Source organism: Molossus molossus, unplaced genomic scaffold (assembly GCF_014108415.1).
Source record: "Molossus molossus isolate mMolMol1 unplaced genomic scaffold, mMolMol1.p scaffold_m16_p_22, whole genome shotgun sequence".
In the NCBI taxonomy this organism is placed as follows: Eukaryota; Metazoa; Chordata; class Mammalia; order Chiroptera; family Molossidae; genus Molossus; species Molossus molossus.
In genome coordinates, this window is record NW_023425358.1 from 35,261,948 (window position 1) to 35,288,903 (window position 26,956).

Below are 26,956 nucleotides of genomic sequence, written 5' to 3' on the forward strand. Positions count from 1 at the left end.
GAAGGGCTGGGGGCCTTGGCCTGCGCCGCCGGGCCAGGGGGCGGGGCCAGGGGCGGACCGCCGGGTCGGGAGGCGGGGCCAGGGGCGGACCGCCGGGCCGGGGGCGGGGCGAGCGCTAGGCCAGGGGGCGGGGCGAGGGCGGGCGCTGGGCTAGGGGGCGGGCCGCCGGGGCGGGTCAGGGGCGGGGCCGGAGCCGGGCTGCGGGCGGGCGGGGCGGCCTCGCGGTGCCTAGGCTCGGGCGGCCGGCCGGGCGCGCTCATTCGCGCACAGCCGGGCCCGGGAGCGCAGGGGCGGCAGGATGAACAGCATCAAGAACGTGCCGGCGCGGGTGCTGAGCCGCAGGCCGGGCCACAGCCTGGAGGCCGAGCGCGAGCAGTTCGACAAGACCCAGGCGAGCGGTGGGGCCGCGGCGGGCGGGCGGGCGGGCGGGCGGGCGGGGGCCCCCTCTCCCCGGCCCCCCACTCGCGTCCCTCGGGGCCTGGCCTGCGACCGCATCCGGAGCGCCGGGGCGGCTCCCGACCCCTGGCTCCCGGCCTCCGCCGCCGGAGCCGCCCGGCGCGCAGGTGAACCGGAAGCGCGCGCCGGCGACCGGGGCCGAGGTGCCGGCGGGGCCCGAGGTGGCCGGAAGCCGGGACGCGGCGGTGGGCCGGGGGGAGGGGGGACCCAGGTGCGCGCGGGGCCCAGGTGCGCGCCGGCGCGGCCCGGGGTGGGGGGGCTGCCCTGCCCTGCCCCGGCGGCGCCCCTCCCCGGCGGCTGCCGGCCCCTCCGGGGCGCCCCCTGTCCTGGAGGGAAACCCCCGTTTCCTCTCCTCCGAGCTGTTTCCCAGGGCTGCGCAATACCCATCACCTGCCGGGCGAAAAGTTTCACGTATGCGGCCAGACTCGTTTGCCCGAGCGCGGCCGCCCGCCGCCGCAGGTCCACACCCCTTATTAGGCGCCGGCGCCGGGCAGGCGGAAACTTCCCGGCCCCCTTCCTGCGCTTCCCACGCGCCGGCGCTCAGCCCCGAAGGTTATTTTCACCCCGAACAATGGCGGGGTGTGCGCTGGGACCTGCGTCCCCGCCGCGGTGCTGCTGCTGTTTCTGTTCCTTTTCGTCGTGCACCCAGAGGTGCGCTCAGGCCTGGGGGAGGGGAGGGCGTACTTCTTTATTTGCCAGAAGTCCACCTCGGCTGAAATAGCCCGGGGAGAGAAAAAAACCATCTCGCTTTCGAAATAAAGAGGGCCAGAAGGACCCCTCCTCCCCTGTCCGAGGCCGGATGGTGACATCTGTGGCTGCCACTGGCGGGGTACTTACTTCCCACCTCTCTGCAGACGTGGTGACTCTGGGGGTTGCTTTCAAAACATGTTAGCACAGACCGTCTACAGCAGCTATGGTTTTGAAATAAAAAACTCGGGGACCTTCTCCCTTTGTGCTCGTGACTAGCGATGAAAGTGATGCTCAAACCTTGGGATGCCAAGGCTTTATGGAAAAGCGAGTGTTAGAACTAACCTGGCCACGGATTAATTTATCCTTGTGATCATCATCCTCTGGCCTACCTGGGTGTGTGTGTGTGTGTGTGTGTGTGTGTGTCCAGATCGCCCATCATAAAGACAAATGGGGCATTTAAAGTCATTAATAGATCATCGGTTGTGCCAGGAACTTGCAGAAGGATGGGGAGAGATTGAATTGGCAGAGAGAATCTGGAGGTTGTCAGACGCTTTATTCATTCACTGATTTTTAACCCCCACCTTGCTTTTGAGGAGGGATAAAGAGGTCTGATTGCTACATGGAGAAGATGGAATGTAAAGGGCCAAGTTCATTGATCTAACTCTTCAGTTATTATCAGTCAAGGGCAACCTTCTTTTATGTCAAAGAGAAGGGACCTCAATCCACACGTTTTGGTGGTGGGTTTGGTAAACAAGGGGTTTTGTTTGTTTTCGCTTTGGGGTTTTTCTCGGGGGCTGAGAGTGTTACTTATAATGAATAACTTTTCTAATGGGTGAAAATGGCATTTACCCATTTACTCATTCCAGCTCCCCCTTCTCCCATTTTTTTTCTGGAAAGATAGAGTTCAGGTTCAGTGTCTGGCTTTGCTTGTCTTCAGAGTGACCTGCTGAGGGATGTGTAGGAATAGGGTTTGTGCATGGTTAATATTTAATTAGATCATTCCCAGAAATATCTAGTGAGCTGCCAGCCAGGCCCCATTGGTGGAAAGGACCCGGGGAGCTGAGGTTGCCACTGTCATGTCTCCTCTGGATGCAAAATAGCACATCCAGTCCATGGACGCTTCTTCCCCTTTGCAGTGTGCTGCCTGTGTCTTCACGGCGACTACAGGGCCTCGTGCTGCCAAGGAGCACTTTGGCTTCCTTAGAATTGACATCCTTATGACCCGCCGCCTCGCCTCTCCTGCTGGGTTCCTGGGTTAGGAACCGGAAACGTGTGCGTGTTAGTTTAATGGACAGGCCACACCCCCTGTTTCAAAAAGGTCACTTCCCACCCGGCAGGAATGTTCAGGGAGGGTACCTGGTACTTGTGGTTGTGTGGTGTGTGTGTGTGTATTTGTAATCCTAGGGGGAGTGTCCAGAAAGCTGGTCTCTTCCCCACAACTTCAGTCTCTTTGGTGATAAAACATAAAACCCCTTTCAAAATGGACGTGAGAAAATGGTGTGGGGTTTTTGTTGTTGTTGTCGTATACTGAGTGTAGAATACCCCAGAACACAGCACGCCTGCCTCCTGAACCAGGGGCTGCCTGTCCCGTGGAGAAGATGGCGTAGTGGAAAGCCCTTGTGGGCAGGCGGACCTGAAGGCTGGACTGTGTCCCTGGTCCACTCGCTTGGCTCCCGAGACAGTTGCGTGCGCCTCCCAGGCTGTGTTAAGGTGTGCAGAGGTCCCGGGTGGTCGGCCCCTCACAGATGTGCACGTCTCCTGATTCCTGGGACCTGTGAAGACGTTGCAGTCCGTGTAAGCAAATGCTCAGCAGCTGACCTTAAAATGGAGCTGGTAGCCTGGGTCAGCCGGGGGACCCAGTGCAGTCCCTGGGTCTTTAAATGTGGGAGACGGAGGCAGGGTAGGCCGCGGGATTCCGTGGCTGGCGCCTCGGAGGTGGAGGCAGGGCCCCAGAGGCGCACGGGGTCCTCAGAAGCTGGAAAAGGCAGGACATGGGTTTTCCTGCAGAACCTCTAGAAAGAAACGGCCCTGCTGGCACCTCGACTTTAGCTCCCGGAGACCCTCTGAACTGGGGGCATTGTTTGAAGACACTGAGCTTGTGGCCATGTGTGGGGGCCGCAGTAGGTTACTGATACGGACAGAATGCAAGGCAGGCGGTGCCAGCTGTCTCTGCCCTTCCCTGCCCCCAGAAAGCTTTAGCATTTCAGAGCTATTTTCCACCTTCCACAAGGACTCAGAGGTAGGAGTCTTGGAAATGCTGAATTCTAGTCTTGCTTTTTCCTTGGCTATGAGTCTCTTTGCTTCTCTGGGCCTCAGTTTCCCCTGCAGGATGTGGAAGTAGAGCCCAAAAGCTTCCCATTAGGTCATTGTGCCAAGCCCAGTGTGGAGAGGGGGCAGCTGTCCCTCTGCAGGCTGGGAACTGAGGCCTGGTACCCATGAGCTCTTAGGGAGCGCAGGACTCCTGGGCCCGGCTCAGGTGAGAACAGCGTTGTCCAGTGGAGACAGTCCGAGCCACACTGACTCCCCCGCAGCACCCACATGAAGTAAACAGCCCTGGCCAGTTTGGCTCAGTGGTTAGAGCGTCGGCCTGCAGTCCAGAGAGACCCGGGTTCGGTTTCACTAAGGGCACTTACCTCGGTTGCAGTTTGTCCCCGGCCCTGGTTGGGTCGTGCGGGTGGCAACCACTCTATCACGTCGATGTTTCTCTCTCTCTCTCTCTCTCTCTCCTTCCCACTCTATCTGAACAGAAAATGGAAAAATGTCCTCAGGTGAGGATAAAAAAAAAAAGTAAACAAATTCCTTTTAATCGTATCTGTTCTTTAGCCCGGTGTCTCCAAATGTAACCATTTCAACATGTAATCACTAATAAAATTATGAGTGGGCCCTGTCCGGTTTGGCTGAATGGTTGGAGCATCGGCCTGCAGACCGGAGTCCTGGGTTCGGTTCCCACTAGGTGCATGTACCAAAAAAAAAAAAAAAATTATGAGAGGGATAATGTACATTCTTTTCCTCCTACTAAGGCCTCAAAATCCATGTGTTTTTTTTCTTTTTAATTTTTTTTCTTTATTGATTTTTTTTTTTTTTTAAGAAATTTTTTCTTTATTGATTTTAGAGAGAAAGGAAGGGAGAGGGAGAGAGAAATAGAAACCTCGACGAGAGAGAACATCGATTGGCCGCCTCCTGCATGCCCCCCACTGGGGATCAGGCCCACAACCTGGGCATGTGCCCTGACCGGGAATCAAACTGGCGACCTCTTGGTGCAGGGGCGACACTCAACCACTGAGCCACACAGGCTGGGCGTGTGTTTTTGACGCCCCGAGCTTGTCTCTGTTTGGATTCACACACTCAGGTGCTCAGTGGCCAGTGCAGGTAGCATGGCAGGTGTGAGAATCTCCTGGGGGGGGGGTGTCTTTTGAAAAGTCAGGGCCTGGGTGCCTGAGGTTTGGAGTGATTTGATCTGGGTTGGAGCCCAGGGCATTGCTATTTTAGTTTGTTTTGTTTTTAAAGTTTTCCTGCCAGGAATCCTTTAGAATCTCATTATTAAAGGCAGAGCACAGGACACAGACAAGTGTTTGGGAACTTGGTTTCTTTTTGAAAGCTGTTCCCAAACACACTGCGCTCTTTCGGAATCCCATACTTCGCACATGCTGGTCCCTCCGCCCTGATTCTCCCACGGGTGCCCAGCGCCCTCCGTGGGGTCGCCCCTGACAGGCCAGTAGACTTCCGTGCGCCCACCCTGTGTCTTCATGATTCCTTACAAACACTGTGGTATTGTTAACACTCGAAGTCACTAACCCCTTTCTGGGCCTCATTTAAATGTTTACCAAAAAAGTTCCCGAGCTTGAGAAGAAATCTAAACCATGTGGTGGACAGCCAAGACACCCCAGCTCCGTCCCACCACTGCCGTGGGGGTGGGGCAGGCCTGCCTTCTCCCCCCCGCCCCATGTGCGGGCATGGTGCCCGGCACCTGGAGCAGACTGGCTGAGGGACAGAAGCAGGCGTTTCTGAAAAGGAGAGAGAGAGAACCAGGCTCACAGCCGCCCCAGGACACTGCCCCCAAAGCCGGACATGAGCTGTGCCAGCTGCACTTACCTCCCCGAGGCCTGCCAGCTGGGGTGGGTCATGGGCGGTGAGCTGTGCCCTCCGCCTCCCTGGTTCTGCCCTCTTGGTGATGCTCAGACAGGCAGTCGACTTCCTGACTCTGGGCTGCCAGAAACCCCCTCAGCCCCCAGGTGTCACCTGACCTCTTGGTCCAGATGGGGGTAGGGGTGGAGCTCTGCTCCTTTCTGTCCCCCTTCCCTTCTTTGATGCTCATCATTCCCATGGCACGTTGCTGTGGGCCATTCGCTGTGTGACTGTTGGCTCGTTCCTGGTGCCTTGGGGTGTGCTTCAGGAAGAGAAAGATCGTTCTTTTTAATGTTTTTTATTTTAAATTTTATTTTAGAGAGATAGGAAGGGAGAGAAGCATCTGTGTGAGAGAGAAACCTAGATCAGCTGCCTCCTGCATGCCCCCTACTGGGGATGGAGCCTGCAACCCAGGCCTGAGCCCTGACCTGGAATTGAACTGGTGACCTTTTGGTGCACAGGGATATCTCTCAACCAACTGAGCCACACTGGCCAAGGAGAAAGGTCGTTCTGGTCCCCTCTGAGTTTTCATTTCAGTGGAGGAGGTGGGAGATGGACAGGGGTGCTGTGGCAGAGCAGGCCTGTGCCTCAGTCTCCCCATCTGCAAAGTGGACACAGTGGCTGTGAGGGGTGGCGGGATTTCCCGTGCCTGGTGCAGAGTAAACGCGGTGTCAGCGTCCACTGTTGGTGCTGCACAGAAGGGCAGGTTGGACAGAAGGAAGTACAAAGAACGCCCCCCTGGGGTCCTATCTCCGTGCCTCGGTTTGGCAGGGCAGGAGCCGGTCTGCGGCGCGGCTGGGCTGACTCCAGGAGAGCGAGCCTGCAGGTGACCACGGTCCCCCTTCCCCGGGACAGCAGCCTCACATCCAGGGACTGGGAAGATGCTCCGGGGAAGCCCCGGGGAAGCTCCGGGGAAGCTGGGGAGTTGGGGCAGCCAGCTTGTGACTCCCTTGGCAGAAACGCCTCCCTTCTGACCTTGCCCCAGGCCAGCACCCGACCTGGGCAGGAGGGCCGTCTGTGAATGGAATTCGACTGGGCACTTCACTCCAGCAGCTCCGTGGAAAGTGGAGTTGACTCTGGGCCTGTTTGGCCCGGGGAAAGGGAAACCCAGCCGGCTAACCTGAGACGCCCGGCCTGTGGGCTGTGCTGTGGGCCAGGCCCTCCCCCTTGTGCACTTGATCTCAGGCGGGACTCAGATGTCACCTCTGTGAGCTGAGCCTGCCATGCAGCCTGGTTGTCATGGCGTTACTCCCCGGCTCCCTGTGCCCCGCACTGCGGCCGGCCCCTGGAAGTGGGCATGCGCAGGCTGCAACAGTGGCATCGCTTCCCCTCTGGGCACTACCCCTGAACCCCAGGGTCCTCAGGCTGGGTGTGTTGGTTCCTCTGGTGTCCCAGCGCCCAGGAGCACGTGGCTCGGGACGCACCTGGTGTGCGTGGATTCCCTGGGAGCCTCCCTTCGAAGCCACCGCTCCGTGAGGCCCGAGAGGCCGCAGCACCCAGTGGGGCCGAGCGCGGAGGGAAGTTTAGGTGTGGGGGGGACGGCACCGTTTCTTCTGCCGGAGTAAACAGCCCTCACGCTGCAGTCGGTTCGCCTGCCAGGCAGTGACTCAGGCCCCTGGCTTGTGGGACAGACAGGTCTGTGGAGTGATGTCACCAGGGCCCAGGGAACGGAACCACCCAGGCTGGCTCCCTGTCCATCCTGGCGGAAGTGGGGCTCAGGGTGTGTCCTCCCCTGCTTGTGGCACCTGAGCTGTGGGGGAGGTGACAGTGGGCGCAGCTGTCCCTTCCTCACTCCCCTCCCCAGGAGGGCAGGTGGCCCAGCTCAGCCCTCGGGCTCTGTGGCTGAGAGGCTGGGACTGATGGGGGCTGGGGTAGGAATGAAGACAAGTGGCCGCAGAAGTCCCCGGGCCTGGCTGCTTTGCCTGTGGCCACATCCTCGCCGCCCTCAGCTGCAGAGATCCTGTGTGGTGGCAACGGCGCGTGAATGCGATCTCTGTCCTTCAGACAGCTCCGGAGCACTGCGGGAGGGGCCCGTCCCCGCAGCCCCTGCCCGGCTCTGAAGGACGGTTTGTCCCCGCCGCGAGCTGCCTTAGTGTCCTAATACCAGTGCAAGTAGGCGAGGGCCATGCGTCGCAGGGCTGGTTTTTAAAACAGAAAATGTTTTACAATTGCCTTTAGGATTTAACTCTCGTGGTTAAGTTATTGGCTGGAGAAAGAGATACTCACTGCCTTGAATCTAACCAGCACTTATATTTGAAAGAGCTTTTGTTCATTCAATGTTCACTCTTCCATTCGCCCAATAAAGATTTATTGGCATCCAGGGCCAGGGTTTGGGGACTGGAGGCAGAGCAGGGATCGAAGCCGACGGGATTCCCCAAGCCGTGTGTTCAGGGGTCAGAAGCAGACAGAATAAATGGAAAATAGGATGGTTGAGGGGATAAATGTTGTGGGTGAAAGTCAATAGGAGGGTTCACTCGTGTGCTGAGGGCAGACCCTCCTGGAGGGGGCAGTTCAGACCAGAGCCAGGGGCCTGGGGTTGGAGGAGCGGCAGGAAAGCCTGTGGGCGAGGACACAGCGTGACGCCTTAGACCCGTGGATGGGGAAGCTGTGGCCACCTTTCTAAAGTGAGGCCTCCCCACTGAGAGGGGGGCGGGGGCGGGGAACTGCGGTGTCTGTCCCCAGGGGGTCTCCAGGACGAGAGGATGTCAGATTTCCCGACAACAGTCACTCAGCTCTGACCCCTTGCCGAGCACTGTGGTTCCCAGAACAGAGTTGCTGCGCCGCGGGCCGAGGAGCCTGAGGTGCTGGCGCTCTGCCCTCAGTGCTGTCCCCTCCCCGCTGCCCCTCACTCTGCGGCTCTTCCCAAACGTCCTGGGCCCTTGTGCCCGGCATGAAGCCCACAGCTGTGGGCAGGGGCTGGGCTTCCCGGGCCCGCTGAGGTGCCCCGTGCGCCCCTGCACAGGGCCCCTCCAGGACGGATGCCGTTGCGGCTCTCTGTCCAGCCTGGTTCTGGGAGTTTCTCCGTCGGGGTTTATCAGGAAAACAAGGACGAGATTGTTCCTGGAAGCAGGGCAGGTGTGGCCCGATGGGCGCTTCTCGGAGGCCCTCTGGGCTGTCCCCGCCCTGCCCGCCGGGAGGAGCTGGAGGAGCTGAGGTGAAGCCCAGGGCACAGGGTCCCGCGCCCTGGTCCACAGGAGTGGGGAGCTTCCCGACACCCCAATGCTGGTATCACCCTGGTTTGAACAGATCAGATCCAGAGGCAGGCCAGGTCCTGGAGAGCCAGTTCGCTGGTGGGACAGACATCGTCTGCTCCCCTGCCCTCCCCCAAGAGAGGCAGCGGGGGACTGGCCAGGGGTCCTGGGGGCTGAGAGGACCGTTCGTTCGCAGAGGCAGGTGCCTGTGCAGCGGTCCCCTTGGCAGGCGTCGGGGAGGGTGGCGAGCGAGTCGGTGTGTGAAGTGCTCAAACAAGGCAGAAGCACTTCTCGGCAGTTCTTTGCTGTGACCTGGGGCAGGTGAAGAACTTCCTGAAGCCTGGCGTCCCGGGTGCTTAGGAGAGTGAATGAGACGGCTGTGAAGTGCTCAGCAGGTGCCTGGCTGGTGGTGGGCTCCACGGAAGTCACTTGGTTGCTAGGTTAGCAAGACCTGTGGTGTGAAATGCACCTCGACAGCTGAGAGATGCTGCCATTCTGACCCTGTCCCCGGGCACGCCGGAGCCTTGTCCCTCCCTCCCCACTGGGCACTGGGCACTGGGCGGAGCGAGGGGCAGCTCCGGGCCAGGCGGCTCCCTGGGGTGTGGCCTTGGATTTTCCCGGCCAGGAGGAGCAGTGTGCTCTGAATGCCCGGGGACTGCACACTGCTGCCCACCCTCTGTCTCTGCAGATCCAGCACCTCGCTCCTGTCTGCTCAGGAGTGGGGAGAGCCCATCCCTGCCCACCCCACCAGTCAGAGCTGCTCCCTTCCTCAGAGAAGCTGACAAAGCCCCAGGGTGGCAGCCCCGTCCTCCCTCCCACCAGGACCCTTCTCTCCAGCACTGGGTTTCCATCCGGACACGAGGGCCCTGGCCATCCGCTGCACGCAGCGCCTTGCGGCCGGCCCCGCCCTGAGCGCGGCTGCGGCGGTCTGGTGCTGCCCGCTCCAGGGCAGAGGGGAAGGCAGTGTTCTCCGGGCACGCAAGCCCGAGAGAGCCCCCGCAGCGGCCCTGGGCGCCCCTTATCCTCCAGTTTCCCCAGCCGCCCCTCTGGCGGCATGAGGGCGCCACGCTGTGGATAGAACCGAGGGTCTGGGCCGCCTGTGTGCAGACTGAGCCCCAGAAGCCGGGCTGGGCTGTGATCGCCCGGCAGAGTCCAGCCTGAAGGGGCCCGGTGCCCGCCCCACCCTTGCGCCCCAGCAGAGGAATGTCCAGCGGGACCGGCTGGGGAGGCGACGGGCGTCCCCGGGGCTTGATGTCCCCTCCGGGGACGGACTTGGCTGCTGCTTCTGGTAGGAAAAGCCCGGCCCTGTGAGGTGTCCACAGACTCCCTCTGTGTGAGCACTGAGCCTCCTTGTGAACTTGACCCGCACATCTGCCGGCAGACAACGGGGCCGTGTCCCTGCCGGGCGGAGCCTGTTCCTGCAGCCGGCCGCGCAGACGGCCCTGCCTCCGTCTTCTGAGTGCCAGGCACCGCAGGGGCCCCTGGGGGTGCTGACAGCGGGTGGGGAGACAGAAGGCGGACAAATACGGAAAACCGGATAAGTGCCAGTCAGGTAGCTTTAGTAGCGTGGCGTCAGGGAGGTGACACGGTGAGCGGAGACCCAGAAGGCGGAGCAGGGCTCTTTTTGGGGGTCCAGGGTCCAGCATGAGAAGGAGCTCAGTAAAGTAAAAGCCTGTGCCTCGTGACCTCTGGGGGAGACTGGGAGGTGGGGATACCTGACCTTAACCTGTGGCCCAGCTAAGCTGTGTGCCCCTCCCAGCTCCGGAGAAGGGCAGCCCTCCCTCCCCTGCCCTGCGGGCCCCAGCCCGCCCCTGTAGGGCAGGGCTCTGCTTCTGTCCCTGCTGCTGGCCTGGAGGAGAAAGGGGAGGCCTGCAGGCCTTCCTGGGGCCACTCGGGACCTGGGGCGGAGACGGCTACTGGGCAGCCTGCTCTGCACGGTGGCCTTCGGCTCCGGCCTGGACCTTCGGGACCAGGTGGCAGTTGTCAGAGGAGCAAGCTTAGGTGTCAGGGCAGCTGGGGTGGGGTTACACACCCTGGAGACAGGGCACCCCTGGCTTGCGAGCAGGCAGCTTGCTGGGGGAGGCACGGTCTCAGCCCCTTGCCCGGCACTGCCCCTGAGGCCCCTCCTCCCAGCTCTGTCCCTACACCCAAAGGAGGGGCCTGGGGAGCTGCAGAGCAGACTCGAAAATGACACAGAGCCTGGAATCCGCCAGACCTGCCGGTGCCGAGCTCTATGCCTCAGTTTCCCCATCAGGGAAACGGGCTCTTGACCACTTCCTGAGGTTGCTGCCGGGAGGTGTGTTGCCCGTGCCTGGCGCAGGGTACGCTGGGGGTCTGTGGGCATCATCATTGCTGCCGTGGACAGTCCTGCCTGGGCAGGGCGTGGTCCAGACGTGGGCACAGCTTCTCCCGGCGGCTGCTCAGTGACGCCTGCCAAACGAAAGTGGGCACCGAGGGTCGGGGGGCGGTGCGGGCAGAGGCCCTGGGCACCGAGGGTCGGGGCGCGGTGCGGGCAGAGGCCCTGGGCACTGAGGGTTGGGGCGTGGTGCGGGCAGAGGCCCTGGGCACTGAGGGTCGGGGGGCTGTGCGGGCAGAGGCCCTGGGCACCGAGGGTCGGGGCGTGGTGCGGGCAGAGGCCCTGGGCACCGAGGGTCGGGGGCTGCGCGGGCAGAGGCCCTGGACACCGAGGGTCGGGGCGCGGTGCGGGCAGAGGCCCTGGACACCGAGGGTCGGGGGGCTGTGCGGGCAGAGGCCCTGGGCACCGAGGGTCAGGGCGCGGTGCGGGCAGAGGCCCTGGGCACCGAGGGTCGGGGCGCGGTGCGGGCAGAGGCCCTGGGCACCGAGGGTCGGGGCGCGGTGCGGGCAGAGGCCCTGGGCACCGAGGGTCGGGGGGCTGTGCGGGCAGAGGCCCTGGGCACCGAGGGTCAGGGCGCGGTGCGGGCAGAGGCCCTGGGCACTGAGAGTCAGGGCGCGGTGCGGGCAGAGGCCCAGCACACAGCTGTGCACGGGAGCCCTCCATGTGGCTCACCGAGGCTCGGACAGTCGGGGAAGCCAGAGGCAGGAGCTGCTCCCCCACCCGCCCTCGATGCTGAACAGCGTGTGGTCGCAGCCCCGGCACCGCCCGCACCCCCGTGAAGTGGGCCACAGTGGGCGCTGTGTGGAAAGGAGGGCAGCCTGCCTCCCTGGGCGGGTCCCGATCTGCCCCTGCCCAGCGGCCAGCTCGTCGGATCAGAAAGGCCTCCTGTGCTCCCGTGGGGCTGCCGGCTCACAGAGGCGGCCTCTGGGCAGGGTCCAAGTCGGCTCACAAGGCACCGAATGAGCTGGCACCTCAGTGCCGGGCAGGGCCGGCTGCTGTTCCGGGGCAGGGGGGGGCGCGGTGGCGGCTGCTGGAAAAAGAAGCACCAGCACTCGGCCCGTGTGGCTCAGTGGTTGGGCGTCGACCCTGCACCAAGAGGTCTCCGGTTCGATTCCCAGTTCAGGGCACGTGCCCAGGTTGTGGGCCCCATCCCCAGTGGGGGGCGTGCAGGAGGCGGCTGATCGATGTTCTCTCTCATCGATGTTTTGTCTCTCTCTCCCTCCCCCTTCCTCTCTCTCTAAAATCAGTAAAACAAAAAAATATTTAAAAGAAAGAAAGCACCAGCACCGTCCTTGGGGCTCCCTCTGCCCTGTCCCCTCACATCCTGCCCAGGTGCCTGCTGACCAGGAGGTGCCCTGGGCTCAGGTCCTGGCTGCCCGCGGCTTCCTGGCCTGCCTGGGGGAAGGGCGGGGTGGGCCCTGGGGAGTCAGCTGGCCTGCAGAGGCGTCTGCGTTCGTCAGGGCCCCTCTGTCCTCGGGGGCAGCTCTTCAGTCCCCGAGCACTGGTGTCCCCAGCTCGTACTGGGTGGTGGGTACAGGCTCATAAGCCCTACCGCCAGGTGGGGAGACAAAACATCCACAAGCAGACCCAGGGCTGGTGGCAGGTCCTGGGCCAGGTGGGGGGTGGGAAGCGGGTGCCCTGAGCCTTGGGCTGAGGAGCCAGCCACACCAGGGAGCCTTCTCGGAAGAGGCGGCATTGAGCTGAGGGCGACGAGACCAGAGCCCAGCGTTTGGAGGTGGGGGAGGGCGTTTGCAGAGATGAGATCGCTGCCTGCCCAGGGCCAGGTGACAGCAGCAGGTGTGCTCAGCCCTATCCCCTTCCTGCCCCAGGCGCTACCCCCTTCCTGCCCCAGGCGGGACCACGGTCACCACGGTCACGGTCGGCCTGGGGGTGGAGCCCTCAGGACTGGCCCCCACCCAGGAGAGAGGCAGCTGTGTGGCTCCTGCCATGGGAAGACGGGATGACATGTGTGTTCACAGTGCATCGCGGGGGCTCAGGTCGGGGCAGCTCCTCCCAGAGGGAGACGGACCAACTGCCCTGCCTGGGCCCTGCCTCCGTGCAGGCGGCTTTCTGAGACCCGTCTCCTGCCTCGGAGCCAGCTTCTGTCCTTACCGCTGGTCCCTGAGCTGCGGGGGCTCCGTGTCCTCCGCCGTCAGTGTGGTTTGACCTGAGCACATCAGGCTTCGGGGGTCCGTCGGCTGGGCTGAGACGCGGCCGGCTGTCCATCGCTGGCTGTCCCCTCTCCTGCCTTTCACAGCGGGAGGCATGGTCCTGCCTGGGTGCGGGGTGGGCTTCTGAACTCCGCCCCGTCCCCTCGCAGGCCATCAGCATCAGTAAAGCCATCAACAGCCAGGAGGCCCCAGTGAAGGAGAAGCATGCCCGGCGTATCCTCCCTGCCTCTGGGCCCCTGGGGAGGCGGGAGTGGTTTAGGGGAGCTCCACGCCAAGATGGGGGGCCCGTGAGGTGTGTCCTGCTGTGGCCCTGGCCCGGCCGGCCTCCTGCCTCGCTCAGCTCCCGTCAGACCTCGAGTCCCATCTTGAACACCGTCTGTCCTCTCAGACCCGTGGGCCCAGTTACGTCTGAGGGCCGCGACCTTGCCCGTCTTCTTGCCCTTGGCTGAGGACCGTGGCTCTCAGTGAACGCGGCCGAGGGGAGGGAGGGTGGGGCGAGGAGCACGGCAGCTGTGGGGTGAGGGCCCCCGGCCTTCCCCGCTCGAGTCTGCTCCTGCGTTGGCCTTGACCCGGCAGGCATCATTCTGGGCACTCACCACGAGAAGGGGGCCTTCACCTTCTGGTCCTATGCCATCGGCCTGCCGCTTCCCAGCAGCTCCGTCCTCAGCTGGAAGTTCTGCCACGTCCTCCACAAGGTCCTTCGCGACGGGCACCCCAATGTGAGTAGCGCTGTCCCCTGGTCCCGAGAGGGTCTCCTGTGCCAGCCGCCGTGCTTCTCGGGGCAGCGGGAGGCCAGGGCAGCCTGGGCCTCCGTCTGCTGCCTCCTGCCGGCCGGCCCTTCACCTCCGCCCCCGCACAGGTCCTGCACGACTGCCAGCGGTACCGCAGCAACGTCCGGGAGATCGGGGAGCTGTGGGTAGGTGACCGCGGGCCACCCCAGAGCCCAGGGAGATCGGGGAGCTGTGGGTAGGTGACCGCACGGGGCCACCCCAGAGCCCAGGGAGGTCGGGGAGCTGTGGGTAGGTGACCGCACACAGAGCCACCCCAGAGCCCAGCCGCGGTCCGTCTGGGCCTTTGAGCCCCCAGCTCGGGGCTCGGCGACAGCAGTGTCCCTGCCGGGCATCTGTCTCCTTCATCCTCTCAGAGCAGAAGGGAGAGTGAGCTTTTTAGGGTGACAGTGGGGGGGAGATGAGCCTCATAACTGGAGTCGCAGCCTCGCTTTGGAGTGTCTGGTACAGGAAGACCCAGACAGAGATGGGGCCTCCAGCCCCAGAAATCACGAGCCTTTCCGTCCCAGCCCTGTCTGGCGGCCCAGTGGTTAGAGCCCATGGAGGGGTTCAGGCTCCTGGGCCCCCAGACCAGCTGCTTTAGAATCTCAGACTGGACATCGGTGAGCTGGGGAAGCACCCCAGGAGGCTCTTACCCACGGTCAAGTCTGGGAGCTCGGCCGCTTGTGATCTGGGTCCAGCCCAGCACCCCAGGAACTGGGGCGGCCCCTGGGTGGGGAGACGGCCTCTGGCCTGTTGGTCCTCTGGGAGCAATGCCAGAGCCCCGCTGGGCAGAGCCGCGCGGTGTCCCGAGGGGAGGAGAGCGGCGGCCAGGGTGCCACAGCAGACACGGGGGCTGCGGAGTGGAGGTGACAGAGGAGGTGGGGGGACACCGACCCGCGCCTGTCGGATGCACCTCCCGGCTGCCGCCAGCATTTTAATCGTGTCCCAACCCAGAGCTGGCCTGCTGCCCTGGACAGAGCTCTCTAGTCTCAGGAGTGTCTCTGACAAGGAGCAAGATTAAAATAGAAAGGAAAAGCGAGGAGGGAGGGCGGCGGTGGGGATGGCGGAGGCACCGGGAGCGGCAGCCGCTGGGGGGCAACGTTTGCCGAGTGAATCAGTGGCTGGGCGGGCAGGGAAGGAGCGACACCCCGTCGGTCACCTGGGGTCTCCCCACCTCAGCTTCCTGGTCTGCCCTGCAGCGTGCCGGGTCCTGCGGGGTCCTGGGCCTGTGCCCGGCACCTGACCCTGAGCCCGCTCCCCTCCGCAGGGGCACCTGCACGACCGCTACGGACAGCTGGTGACCGTCTACACCAGGCTCTTGCTGACCAAGGTCTCCTTCCACCTCAAGGTCTGTCCTCGCGGGGGCCGTGGGGCTGGGGGCCTGGGCGCCTGGGCTTCCCTCTGCCACGTCCTGGGCCTCGGGGGTTCCATTCTGTCCCGACCTTGACCCCAGGGGACACGAGGGCGGCCAGGGCAGCATGGAGGCCAGGCCCCTGAGTGTTTCTGCCCTGGCCCTGGCCAGCATCGGCCTCTGGTCCTTGGCAGGACAGGTGGCGGCTCCGCAGGCTGGGCCCCCAGCCTCCTCCGTCCCTTAGAAGTGAGAACCGTCTGGGCCCTGGCCCATGTGGGCTGCTGTTGAGTGGGGGTGTTCTCTCCGCAGCACCCCCAGTTTCCCGCGAGCCTCGAGGTGACAGACGAGGTGTTGGAAAAGGCAGCGGGGACTGACATCAATGACATGTGAGCCCGGGAGGCGGCCCGTTGCCCTGTTGTTCCTGCGCCCTCCACACCTGGCCCCTCGTGTCCCTGGCCCCGGGCGGCAGGTCCTGCTCCCAGGAGAGGAGGCCGCCGTCCAAGGGCTGGGCGTGTTTAGAATCAGGCGCTTTTGGGTGAAGGGCTGTTGTCCTGTGCCGAGGCCTGTCTATGAACGGGGGGGGTCCTCACAGGTCGTGCCCCCACCTCTCCCACTCAGCCCTGTCCCCTCCCCCAGCTTCCAGCTCACCGTGGAGATGTTCGACTACATGGACTGCGAGCTGAAGCTGTCTGAGTCGGGTGAGTTCCCGGGAGGGACGGGGGCCGGCCTCGCTAGCCAGATGACTGACCATTCCTGAGCGCACCTGCCCGCAGGGGTCCGCGCACCTGCCTGCAGGGGTCCGCGCACCTGCCTGCAGGGGTCCGCGCCCCTGCCAGGAGTTGGTGGAGGCCTCCAGGTGCCCCCAGAGCACGGAGAGGGTGCCAGGCCCTGGCGGTGTGTCTGCTGCTCCTCCCTCCGCGTGAGCCCTCCTCCCAGCGCAGGCCACCAGGGGCTGCTCGCAGGGCTCGGACTCAGGCTCCCAGCCCGCCGTCAGCTCCCGCCACCTGCCTGTGTTCTGCGGCAGAGGCCTCCGAGTAGTGTGGGATTTCCCCGCTTGGGCCCTGGCCACCTTGGACAGGAAGCCTCAGTCCCCTCCTGGGGCCGAGGTGATTGTCAAGTTATTACTGAATAGCTTGTGGGTGACTCACACTCCACGGGAGGAGGAGAAGCAAATGCCTTTTTAAGGGAAAACCAGGAGTCACAGAGCTGGGTCTGGGCAGTCTCTTGGCATTCCCAGGTCGGGCCTCAGGCTGGGCGGACCAGTGAGCAGCACGGAGCTGAACCTCCATGCCGGGGACCCAACTAGGGAGCCACAGGAAGGTGTCCAGGGCTCTGTGCCAGGCGGCAGCCGTGTCCTGCGGTCCCCACCCCAGAAGGTGGAGGAAGCCCACAGACAGGCCCCCGGCACTAGCGGCGGTGACATCTTACTGAAGCACAAAGAAGGGGCACCCTGGTGGTGCCTCGTGCCTGCGTGCCTAGAGGAAGGTGCAGGGGCATTGCCGCTCCGGTTACACAGCCAAAGATGGGAACCCCCTGAGTGCCCCTCAGTGGACAGATGGCTGTCTCAGAAAAACCCCAAGTAGAACTTTTTGTGTGTGTTCTCATTTTTATACAAGAGAAATATACTTGATGTGCAATTAAAAATTAAGTTTTGAGCCCTGGCTGGTTTGGTTTGACGGTTAGAGTCGGCCCGCGGACCGGAAAGTCCCAGGTTCGGTTCCTGCTAAGGGCATGTACCTTGGTTGCAGTTTGTCCCCGGCCCTGGTTGGGGTCGTGTGGGTGGCAGCCATTCGGTGTCTCTCCCTCTCTCTCTCCCTCTCTCTCTATCTCTATCTCTATCTCTTTCCCTCCCTCCCTCACTCCCTCCCATTCGTCTTCCTGCTCTATCTGAAGATAGATGAAAAAATGTCCTCGAGTGAGGATAGAAAAAAAAATTATGTTTTGAAAAGGAGAAGGACCGCATTTAGCTCCTTCCTTCTGTGCCTCCCTCCTGGGTCTTCTCATGTCACCATGGGGGTTTGCGGACAGCCCCAGCCCAGGCCAGGTGAAGGAGGTGCCCAGCGCTTGGGCCCGCCCTTTGGAACAATGTCAGGCGTGCGAGCCCAAGTAGGCGCCCTGGCGGCTCTCCCGTCCTGGCTCGCTGTCATCGCTGTCATCTCTGCCCAGAGAAGAGCTGGCAGGAGGGCGGCCTCATGTTTGTCCCTCTCCCTCCTACTCTACGATCTCATGAAAGGCTTGATTGTCAGGGTCTAGGGAGATTGACCCGGGTGCAAGTGAGGTTTTGGGGTCACTGAGCTGCGTCCTGATTTTTGCCTCTGCCCCTGCAGCTACTTGTCCTGGGTGCACCGGGGGAAGCCTGGCCGAGCCAGGCCAGATTTTGTTTGCCCGACCTTGTCACCCTAGTTTGAGGGAGCACTGGCCTCTGCCTGGGGCAGCCCCAGCACACGGGGCTCCCCTTCTAGGACTGCGGAGCCCGCTAGTGTCCAAGGCCCTGGATGGAGCTGCCCAGGCCAGCACCGCCCAGGGACAATGCCTGAGACGCCGCCCCGCCACACTGTCACTGCGGCAGCTCCAGTCACGCTCCTCCTCTGCCTCTCGCGCAGTTTTCCGGCAGCTCAACACAGCCATCGCGGTGTCCCAGATGTCCTCGGGCCAGTGCCGCCTGGCCCCCCTCATCCAGGTCATCCAGGACTGCAGCCACCTCTACCACTACACGGTCAAGCTCATGTTCAAGCTGCACTCCTGTGAGTCCCGGCGCCCCGCCCCGCGGCCCTGGGTGCAGTATTGACGGGCGTGGCCCGTGGCAGAGATGAAAAGTTTGAAAAGTCGAGGGAGTGATTACAGGAGTGACGATAAGCTCACTGCCCATTGACACGAATAACGTGCTCGAATAACGTGCTCGTTAGGAAGAGTCAGTGTTTTGCAGAACAAATACTCAGTGAGAAGAGGCGTTTCCGTTGGCCGTTCTGCACACAGCCTCGCAGGGGCCCTGCGTCCCACTGGGGCCCAGCAGGGGAACCACTGTCCTGGGGCATGTGAGCCACTCGAACATCAGCCCCCGCACACTCACTGTGTCCCCAAGCCAGGCCCCCGCGGGTTTGCCGTGGCCCCAGGACTGCCCTTCCCGCCCCATTTTCCCTCCATAGCGGGAGCTGGCCAAGTGGCAGTGATCTCTCACCTGTGACCGTCCCTAGAGCGGAGGAGCGGGCGGGGGGAGGGAGGGAGGGAACGGGGGTCTTGGCGGCCGCGAGCAGTGCGCGGAGATGGAGTTCACTGAGCCTGTGCCCCCAGGTCTCCCGGCGGACACCCTGCAAGGCCACAGGGACCGGTTCCACGAGCAGTTTCACAGGTACAGCTGGCAGGGCTGTGGGCACGGCCATGGGACAGCCGTGTGGGCCGGGCCCTCCCTGACCTCGCACCTGTCCCCGCAGCCTCAGGAACTTCTTCCGCAGAGCATCCGACATGCTCTACTTCAAGCGTCTCATCCAGATCCCCCGACTGCCCGAGGTACCACCCGAGGCCCCTGCCCCCGCCCTGGGTCTGTGCCTGGCAGGGCCCCACGTGGGCTCTGGGGATGGCGAGGGAAGGCTTCCGGGTGGGGCGGGGGCTCCCCGAGCAGCTCCACCTGTGGCCCTTGCAGGGGCCTCCCAACTTCCTGCGGGCCTCGGCGCTGGCCGAGCACATCAAGCCGGTGGTGGTGATCCCCGAGGAGGCCCCCGAGGACGAGGAGCCGGAGAACCTCATCGAGATCAGCACGGGCCCCCCTGCTGCGGAGCCGGCGGTGAGGCGCTTGGGTGACTGGGCCTCCCTCCGCTCCCTCTCCTGGCCTGGAGGCTGGGAGTCACTGTGCTTTGCTGTGGCAGGTGGTGGCCGACCTCTTTGACCAGACATTTGGACCCCCCAACGGCTCCTTGAAGGACGACAGGTGAGGGCCTGGGGTACCGACTGCACTGGGCGGGGCTGGAAATGTCCTGGTCGGAAAGGCTGTGGGTGGGGCCATGAACCAGGGCCTCCAGGTCCTGGGCGGTCCTCCGGATCTCCTGCTCGCCTGGCCTGCCTGCCGGGATGCGGGCCTCAGAAAACCCTGCCCCCCGACCTCTGTCCCCAGGGACCTCCAGATTGCGGCCTTGAAGAGGGAGGTGGAGATGCTCCGCGCAGAGCTGGAGAAGATCAGGACGGAGGTGAGGGCGGGTCTGCGCGGTGCCCCACCTCCCGCCCGCAGGCCTGGCACAGCCCCCGCATCGAGTCCTTCCCGCCCGCAGGCCCAGCGCTACATCACCCAGCTGAAGGGCCAGGTGAACACGCTGGAGGCCGAGCTGGAGGAGCAGCGCAAGCAGAAGCAGAAGGCGCTGGTGGACAACGAGCAGCTCCGGCACGAGCTGGCCCAGCTGCGGGCCGCCCAGCTGGAGGGCGAGCGGAACCAGGGCCTGCGCGAGGAGGCCGAGAGTGCGTGGCCGGGCCGGGCGGGGCGGGGCCAGGCGGGGCCCACCCCAGCGGCGGGCCTGGTTCCGGGGGCTGGGGGCCCTCTGCCGAGCAGGGGTCACGGCCTCACCTCTCGCCCGCAGAGAAGGCCAGCGCCACGGAGACGCGCTACACCAAGCTGAAGGAGCAGCACAGCAGGCTCATCGCCACGCACGCCGAGCTGCTCAGGAAGGCAGGGCCCGCGGGCGGCAGGCGGGGGAGGTGGGGCGCTGACCGGGCAGAGCCTGAGCCTGTCCCCTGCCCCCCCAGAACGCAGACACGGCCAAGCAGCTGACGGAGAAGCAGCAACACCAAGAGGAGGTGGCGCGGGTGAAGGAGCAGCTGGCTTTCCAGATGCAGCAGGCGAAGCGGGAGTCCGAGGTCAAGGTGCGTCCCCCGTGCACAGGCCCTGACGCCAGAGCCCCGCACCACGGCCCGTGACACCTGCCCTTCCTGTCGCAGCTGGAGGAGCAGAGTGACCAGTTGGAGAAGCTCAGGAGGGAGCTGGAGGCCAAGGCTGGAGAACTGGCGTGCGTGCGGGAGGAGCTGAGCCGCACGGAGCAGGTACGGAGACGCTGGGCCCGGCCTCCGGCCAGACGGGCAGAAGTCCAGGTCCTTCCTGTAGAGGCCCCTCCGCAAGCCTGCTGTACCTCTGGCCAGCACACGGCACGCGGGAAGGGCCTGGACTTCGGGAAGCTTGCCATCTGGGGGACCGCGCAGCCTGTACACGCGGTGAGATGAAGGGAGCCCGGCTCACGCTCCCCGTCGGTGTTCACAGAGCGGGTCAGCGCTGAGCTCGCGGCTGGACGCGCTGAGCGCGGAGAAGGAGGCGCTGCGCAGCACCGTGCAGCAGCGGGAGGCCGAGCTGCAGGCGGCCCAGGGCCGGGTGCAGGAGAAGGAGGCGGCGCTGAGCCAGGAGCAGCAGCGGCACGCCCAGGAGAGGGACGAGCTGCAGGGGCGGCTGGCCCACAAGGTAGCGGGCCTCCCCCCCCACCCCACCCCCCGGTGACAGCTGGCTTGCCGCTGAGGGAGCAAGTCAGCGGGTGTCTGCTCACAGGGCCGTGCTTACACCTGGCTCTGGGGCGTTTTGTCCAGTCCAGAGAGCACCTGCCCACTAAGCAGTCCATCTGCAGCCCACCCGCCTCTGCAACATCTGACCCGCTCCCTGTCTCGGGGTTTGCCTGTTCAGGCACAGACGAGGTCTCGTACCCCAGGGCTGGCTCTCCCCTAGCATGTTTTCAGGGTCCACCCGGGTCTCAGACTTCACTCCTCTTCGGGCCCAGTGACGCTCTGCTGTGGGGTCCCGTGTGGTTTGTCCGTCAGCTGATGGACACTCGGGTTGTTTCCACTCTGCTACGGTGAATGCTGCTGCCGTGCACACTCGGTACGAGGTTTTGTGCGGACATTTCCGCTTCCCTTGCATGTGCAACGACAGGCGCCACTGTGGAGCTTTCTGAGGAGCTGGCCGTTCCCACGGGAAGTGTGTGCGGCGTCCCCTTCCCCGTGTCCTCGTCAGCGCTGGCTGCTATCTTTCCATTTACCCTCCAGTGGGCTGACCTGCAGCCTCATTGAGGTTTTGACGTGCATTTCTCTGATGGCCAGTGACGCTGAGCATTTCGTTTTTATGTGCTCGTTGCCATGTGCATATCTTAGGAGAAAAAGCTGTTTAGATTCTTTGTCTACTTTTTTAAAAATATTTTTTTGATTGATTCTAGAGAGAGAGAGGAAGGGAGAAGGAGAAAGAGAGAAAAACAATGAGCGAGAACATCGATTGGCCGCCTCCTGCACACCCCCCACTGGGGATCAGGCCCACAACCTGGGCATCTGCCCTGACCGGGAATTGAACCGGTGACCTCTTGGTATATGTGTCGATGCTCCACACCGGCTGGACTCTTAGCCTACTTTTTAACTGGGTGGTTTGTCTTTTTATTACTGAGCTGTTCACCCCACTCTTGAGAGGGGCTTGGTCCCTGGGGTAGAGCAGGGTCTGTCTCCGACCCCCTCCCCAAGAGAGGGCCTCAGGGGTCCTCAGTTGCTGTGAGGCTCCCCCCGGGCGGGTCTCCACGCTGCCCCCGCTCTCCCCAGGAGTCTCAGGAGCAGGGGCTGCAGCAGAGGCTCCTGGACGAGCAGTTTGCGGTGCTGCGGCGCACAGCGGCCGAGGCCGAGCGCATCCTGCAGGATGCCGTGGGCAAGCTGGACGACCCCCTGCACCTGCGCTGCACCAGTTCCCCAGGTAGGGCCACCGGCTAGGCCTCAGCCACCTTCTTGCTGACCGGCTGGCAGGGAGGTGCCCCTCCCCCAAGAGGCTCTGCTCCTCACCCCTCCTCTCCTGGCTTGCAGACTACCTGGTGAGCAGGGCCCAGGCAGCCCTGGACACTGTGGGTGCCCTGGAGACGGGCCACGCCCAGTACCTGACCTCCAGGTCAGGTAAGCACGGGACAGGACTGGGCAGGCAGAGGCTGTTGGCTGTTGAGTCCTGGTTCCTCTCGCCTCTTCGGGGAGGTTTCCCACAGCGGGTACCTCCTCAAGAGGCTGAGCCAGGTTCCCCTCGCTCGTGCCCCCAGGAGCCCCCTGCAGGCCAGGTCCACCGAGCTGGGTGCGGCTCGCGTCCGGCCGTTTCCCAGCTGCATGACCGGGCCCCGCGCCTTCTCCCTCTGAGCCCCCCCCACGGTCTGGGGTCTGGGGCCGGGGGCCTGGCCTGGGCTGGCTGGGTGGAGGGAGTGATGCCTGCTCTGAGGCAGAGCTGGCAGAGCTGGCTCCTCCGTGGCGGCAGCCTGAGGGTCTCGTCCTGTCCTCGCCCACAGACGCCTCTGCCCTGGTGGCAGCCCTGACCCAGTTCTCGCACCTGGTCGCGGACACCATCATCAACGGCAGTGCCACCGCGCACCTGGCCCCCACCGATCCCGCCGACCGTACGTGGGCCTGGTTTGTGTCCCATAGGTTCTCAAGGTGGCGGGGGGGGGGGGGGGGGGGGACTGTGGGGCTTCTCCCAGGGCGCTCGGACGCCAGCTCCCCTCACGCTCTCCCCACTCAGGCCTGATGGACGCCTGCAGGGAGTGTGGGGCCCGGGCGCTGGCACTCATGGGGCAGCTGCAGGAGCAGCAGGCTGTGCAGCAGGCCCAGCCCGGCCTGGTGCGGAGCCCCCTGCAGGGCATCCTCCAGCTAGCCCAGGTGAGGGGCGCCGCCAAGGTGCTGGGTGTGGGCTGGGCTGTGAGCAGGCTATGGACCTGGGTTGGGGTTTGGGTCCCTGACTTCCCTGCACCTTCCTGCAGTTTGGGCTGAACCCATGCCTGGGAGCAGCCCCTCTGCCCCAGAGTCCTGCTGCCCCAGCTGCACCCTGTCTGACCCTTGGCTGCCCTCCTCCTCCAGGAGCTGAAGCCCAAGAGCCTGGATGTGCGCCAGGAGGAGCTCGGGGCCATGGTGGACAAGGAGATGGCAGCCACGTCCTCGGCCATTGAGGAGGCCGTGCGCAGGATCGAGGTGAGGAGCCCTGGAGCGGGGTGGGCTGCGTGCAGGCTGCGCCACTCTGCGGAGGACGGATGGCCTGTGCAGGTCAGGGTGGCGAGGCAGCCCTGACGTGTCGCCCTGAGCCGCACCCTCCCCTCCCTGGCTCCGTGGCACCTTGGCTCCGGGGCTGTTGCCAGGGGGCTGGTCCAGGCCTCGTGGTCCCCTCCTCCCAGCCCGCTTACGGCTGTGCCCCTGGTGCAGGACATGATGAACCAGGCCCGCCACGCCAGCTCTGGGGTGAAACTGGAGGTGAACGAGAGGTGAGCCCACTTCTGCCCCAGGTCCAAGGCGAGGCAGGTTCCCCAGCACCTCCGGGGGAGGGGGGGGGTCTCTGCTCTCCAGAGGCACGGGGAGTGGGAGTGCACCCCATCCTGTGGGCCCTCACTGCTGAGCACCCAGTGTCTGGCCTAAGGGTGTCCATACGAGAGGCCAGGAGCTGGGCCGACTCCCCGCCCCCCATGGTTTCTGGGGCCACACTGCAGCTGCCTTTCTTCCTCACCTCTTCCCACCCATAGGATCCTCAACTCCTGTACAGACCTCATGAAGGTGAGTGGCCAGCGGGGCCCCGGGGCCTGTGTGCTGTGTGGCCGGGACCCTAGGGTGCTCTGTCGCTGAGAGGGCTGCCCCAAGAGTGATGTGTCTCGGTCTCGGCAGGCCATCCGGCTCCTGGTGACGACGTCCACCAGCCTGCAGAAGGAGATTGTGGAGAGCGGCAGGGTGAGCGGGGCCTCCAGGTGGGGCCCTTCCCCTCTGGGCAGGTCGCACAGCTGGGCCAGTGAGTGACAGACTCCCGCAGGGCCGGGACTCCAGCGCCCTCCTCACCCCAGATCACTTCACCCTGTGGCTTGAGCCGAACACAGGGCTCCTTTGTGTGCAGTGATGAGACCCCCCCCAGCATGCACATGTGCCTGGGAATCACAGCTGAGCCCCCCCCCCCCCAGCCCCGGGATGTGCCCTTGTGGCTGGCGGGTGGGGAGCAGGGCCTGGGCAGCATCCATTGCCGCCTGTAATGTCTGAGTCTGCCCTGCCCTCCCCTCGTGTTGCCACTAGGGGGCAGCCACGCAGCAGGAATTTTATGCCAAGAACTCTCGGTGGACTGAAGGCCTCATCTCCGCTTCCAAGGCCGTGGGCTGGGGCGCCACGCAGCTGGTGTATGTTGCCCCAGGTGGGGGGCAGCAGGGAGTGGGGTGCGTGTGGGGGTGACCCAGTTCCTCAGGAGGTGGGAGACCCAGCCCTGCCCCGCTCCGCCCCCAGGGAGTCGGCGGACAGGGTGGTGCTCCACACCGGCAAGTACGAAGAGCTCATCGTCTGTTCCCACGAGATCGCGGCCAGCACGGCCCAGCTCGTGGCGGCCTCCAAGGTGAGGCTTCTGCCTGGCCTGACCTCGGTCAGGGTCCCCAAGGCCGGTGACCCCAGGGCCCACCCTGACCCAACCCCACGCCCCCTCAGGTGAAGGCCAACAAGGACAGCCGCCACCTGAGCCGCCTGCAGGAGTGCTCCCGCACCGTCAACGCCATGGCCGCCAGCGTCGTGGCCTCCACCAAGTCGGGCCAGGAGCAGATCGAAGACAGAGGTGAGGGCCAGGGCCTGGGGGGCGGGGGGAGGGAGAGGGACACAGACACTTACCCCTCTCTGGCCACAGACACCATGGATTTCTCCGGCATGTCCCTCATCAAGCTGAAGAAGCAGGAGATGGAGACCCAGGTAGGTGCCATGCCGACCCCACAGCCGCCCGGCTCCTTAGGCCCTCGGGCTTCTCCCAGCCTGTCCCGCCCCTGCGGCTGAGCTCCCAGAGGCTGGGGCGCCCCCTGGGGAGGGGCCTGGGGCCTGCTGAAGCGTGTGTTTGGTCTGCAGTCCGGGTGCGGGTGCCCCCTGGCCTGCTTAATGGTCGTATTGGCTGCAGGTCCGGTGTGCTGGGTGGCCCGGGTTCTGCTGAGCGGTGGTGTGGATGCAGTTCGGTGCTGGGGCGCCCCCTGGTGCCCTGCTGAACGGTGTGTGCTGCGAGGTCCGTTGCTGGGGCGCCCCCTGGGGAGGGCCTGGGGCCTGCTGAGCGGTGTGCGGCTGCAGGTCCGGTGCTGGGGCGCCCCTGGGGGGCCTGGGGCCTGCTGAGCGGTGTGCGGGCAGTCCGGGTGCTGGGGCGCCCCCTGGGAGGGGCCGGGGCCTGCTGAGCGGTGTGTGGCTGCAGGTCCGGTGTGCTCCGGGGGTGCTTATGCCGAGTGTGGGCTCCCTGGGGAGGGGCCTGGGGCCTGCTGAACGGTGTGTGGCTGCAGGTCCGGGTGCTGGGGCGCCCCCTGGGGAGGGGCCTGGGGCCTGCTGAGCGGTGTGCGGCTGCAGGTCCGGGTGCTGGGGTGCTCCCTGGGGAGGGGCCTGGGGCCTGCTGAGCGGTGTGTGGCTGCAGGTCCGGGTGCTGGGGTGCTCCCTGGGGAGGGGCCTGGGGCCTGCTGAGCGGTGTGCGGCTGCAGGTCCGGGTGCTGGGGTGCTCCCTGGGGAGGGGCCTGGGGCCTGCTGAGTGGTGTGTGGCTGCAGGTCCGGGTGCTGGAGCTGGAGAAGACGCTGGAGGAGGAGCGCGTGCGGCTGGGGGAGCTCCGGAAGCAGCACTACGAGCTGGCCGTGGCGGTGGGGACGCCTGGCGAAGGGGGGCCTGGCCAGCCCGGCGCTGCCCCCCACAGCGGGGCCTCCAGGAAGCCACCCCTGGCTCAGAAGCCCAGTGTGGTCCCCAGGCAGGACCAGGTAGGACCACGGGTGCCAGGGGTCAGTGCCAGGTGGGGAGGGCCCAGAGGGTGCTGCCTCTGTTCCCCGGTCTGTGGGCCTGGGCCTGGGGGTCCGAAAGCACAGCAGGGCAGAAACGCTGCCCCAGCACCGTGGGGGCTTGGCTCCCTCAAGGGGAAGGTGCGTGAGGCTGAGGAGATGGGGGTGCGGTGCGGGGGTCCTGGCCTGGGTCATACACTCCTGGCCTGTCCAGTGAGCCCCTCACCTTTGACCCCTGCAGCTGGACAAAAAGGATGGCGTGTGCCCGGCTCAACTCGTGAACTCCTAGGCTCCGGAGGGATCCCGCAGCAGGCTGGCGGGCAGGCCTGGGCTGAGCTGGCTACCCGCTGGGGAGACGGGCACAGTCCCCGCGCCAGCGCCCAGGCGGCTCTGCTCGGTCCGTCCCTGCGGCCCCAGCCCAGTGGAGCCCGCGGGATCTGGGCCGAGGGGGCGGACAGGGGCCGTTCCCTTGGATTTGAGTATTTATCCGAAACGAACTCTGAGAGCAGTCAGGACTCAGCAGGCCTGAGCCACAGTTCAGGAAACAGAACACCCGGCGTCCCGGTCAGCGTTTCTTTGTGAGTGTGTGCCCGCCGGGGAGCAGGCCGTGGGGTCGAGGCGAGGAGCAGACGACCGTCGTGCTGTCCGGACTGAGACGGCCCGGGGAGCCCCTTTCTCCTCGGCCGCGCGCTCAGGCACCAGTGAGGGCAGTGCTGGGGAGTGACCTCGTCTGGGGGGAGGTGGCCTGGGTGCTGCTGTGGCCCAGAGCCCCATGTCCACCGGGCACAAGTGCCGTCTCGCCCTGGAGTCTGTCCCCACTGAAGTGTGGCGCTGCCCACTTCCTGTCTCATTCCCGTCCGGTGGCCCTTGCCCTGGAGGCCCCGCTCTGGCTGCTCCCCACTGCCCCCCACCTCCTGCACTGGGTGACTTCAGCTCGGCCAGAAAGAGCCCAGAGGTAGGAGCCGCCTGCCCGCCTGCTGCCATCCGTCCTCCGTCCTCTGGTCTGGGGGCCTGTGCTCCCCAGGAGCTCTGTCCCCGTCCGCCCAGAGCTGAGGCCCAGCCGGCCCGGCCCTGCCTGCCCCGTCGGGGGACTCCAGGAGCTCACATTGCTTGAGACCCTCCTTGGGGAG

At 64.6% G+C, this 26,956-nt stretch overlaps 1 protein-coding gene across 2 annotated transcripts; it reads left to right on the forward strand.

Annotated features, from left to right (window-relative positions):
- Window positions 1-212: 212 nt before the first annotated feature.
- HIP1R (huntingtin interacting protein 1 related) lies at window positions 213-26,940 on the forward strand. 2 transcript variants are annotated; one of them, XM_036276942.1, is made up of 32 exons: window positions 213-391; window positions 13,139-13,202; window positions 13,566-13,708; window positions 13,849-13,905; window positions 15,027-15,107; window positions 15,420-15,496; window positions 15,747-15,808; window positions 17,714-17,854; window positions 18,402-18,459; window positions 18,542-18,617; window positions 18,751-18,891; window positions 18,974-19,035; window positions 19,219-19,291; window positions 19,373-19,556; window positions 19,676-19,764; window positions 19,842-19,958; window positions 20,034-20,135; window positions 20,350-20,544; window positions 21,657-21,804; window positions 21,912-21,998; window positions 22,376-22,483; window positions 22,606-22,742; window positions 22,941-23,051; window positions 23,280-23,338; window positions 23,594-23,624; window positions 23,733-23,795; window positions 24,129-24,229; window positions 24,333-24,438; window positions 24,528-24,651; window positions 24,721-24,782; window positions 25,605-25,808; window positions 26,068-26,940. In XM_036276942.1, the coding sequence occupies exons 1-32, from the start codon at window positions 299-301 to the stop codon at window positions 26,113-26,115; spliced, it is 3,204 nt and encodes a 1,067-aa protein (XP_036132835.1). In that variant the 5' UTR covers window positions 213-298; the 3' UTR covers window positions 26,116-26,940. The 2 variants fall into 2 exon arrangements, with proteins under 2 accessions (XP_036132835.1, XP_036132836.1); XM_036276943.1 differs by lacking the exons at window positions 213-391; window positions 13,139-13,202; window positions 13,566-13,708; window positions 13,849-13,905 and adding an exon at window positions 13,942-13,955.
- The last annotated feature ends 16 nt before the right edge of the window (window positions 26,941-26,956 follow it).

Bases quoted from the DNA above. Each gene is read 5' to 3' on its own strand.
- HIP1R (XM_036276942.1), top strand. From the start codon at position 299: ATGAACAGCATCAAGAACGTGCCGGCGCGGGTGCTGAGCCGCAGGCCG. The intron at 19,036-19,218 runs GTGAGGGCCTGG...CTCTGTCCCCAG, and splicing joins GGCTCCTTGAAGGACGACAG to GGACCTCCAGATTGCGGCCT. The intron at 19,765-19,841 runs GCAGGGCCCGCG...CTGCCCCCCCAG, and splicing joins ACGCCGAGCTGCTCAGGAAG to AACGCAGACACGGCCAAGCA.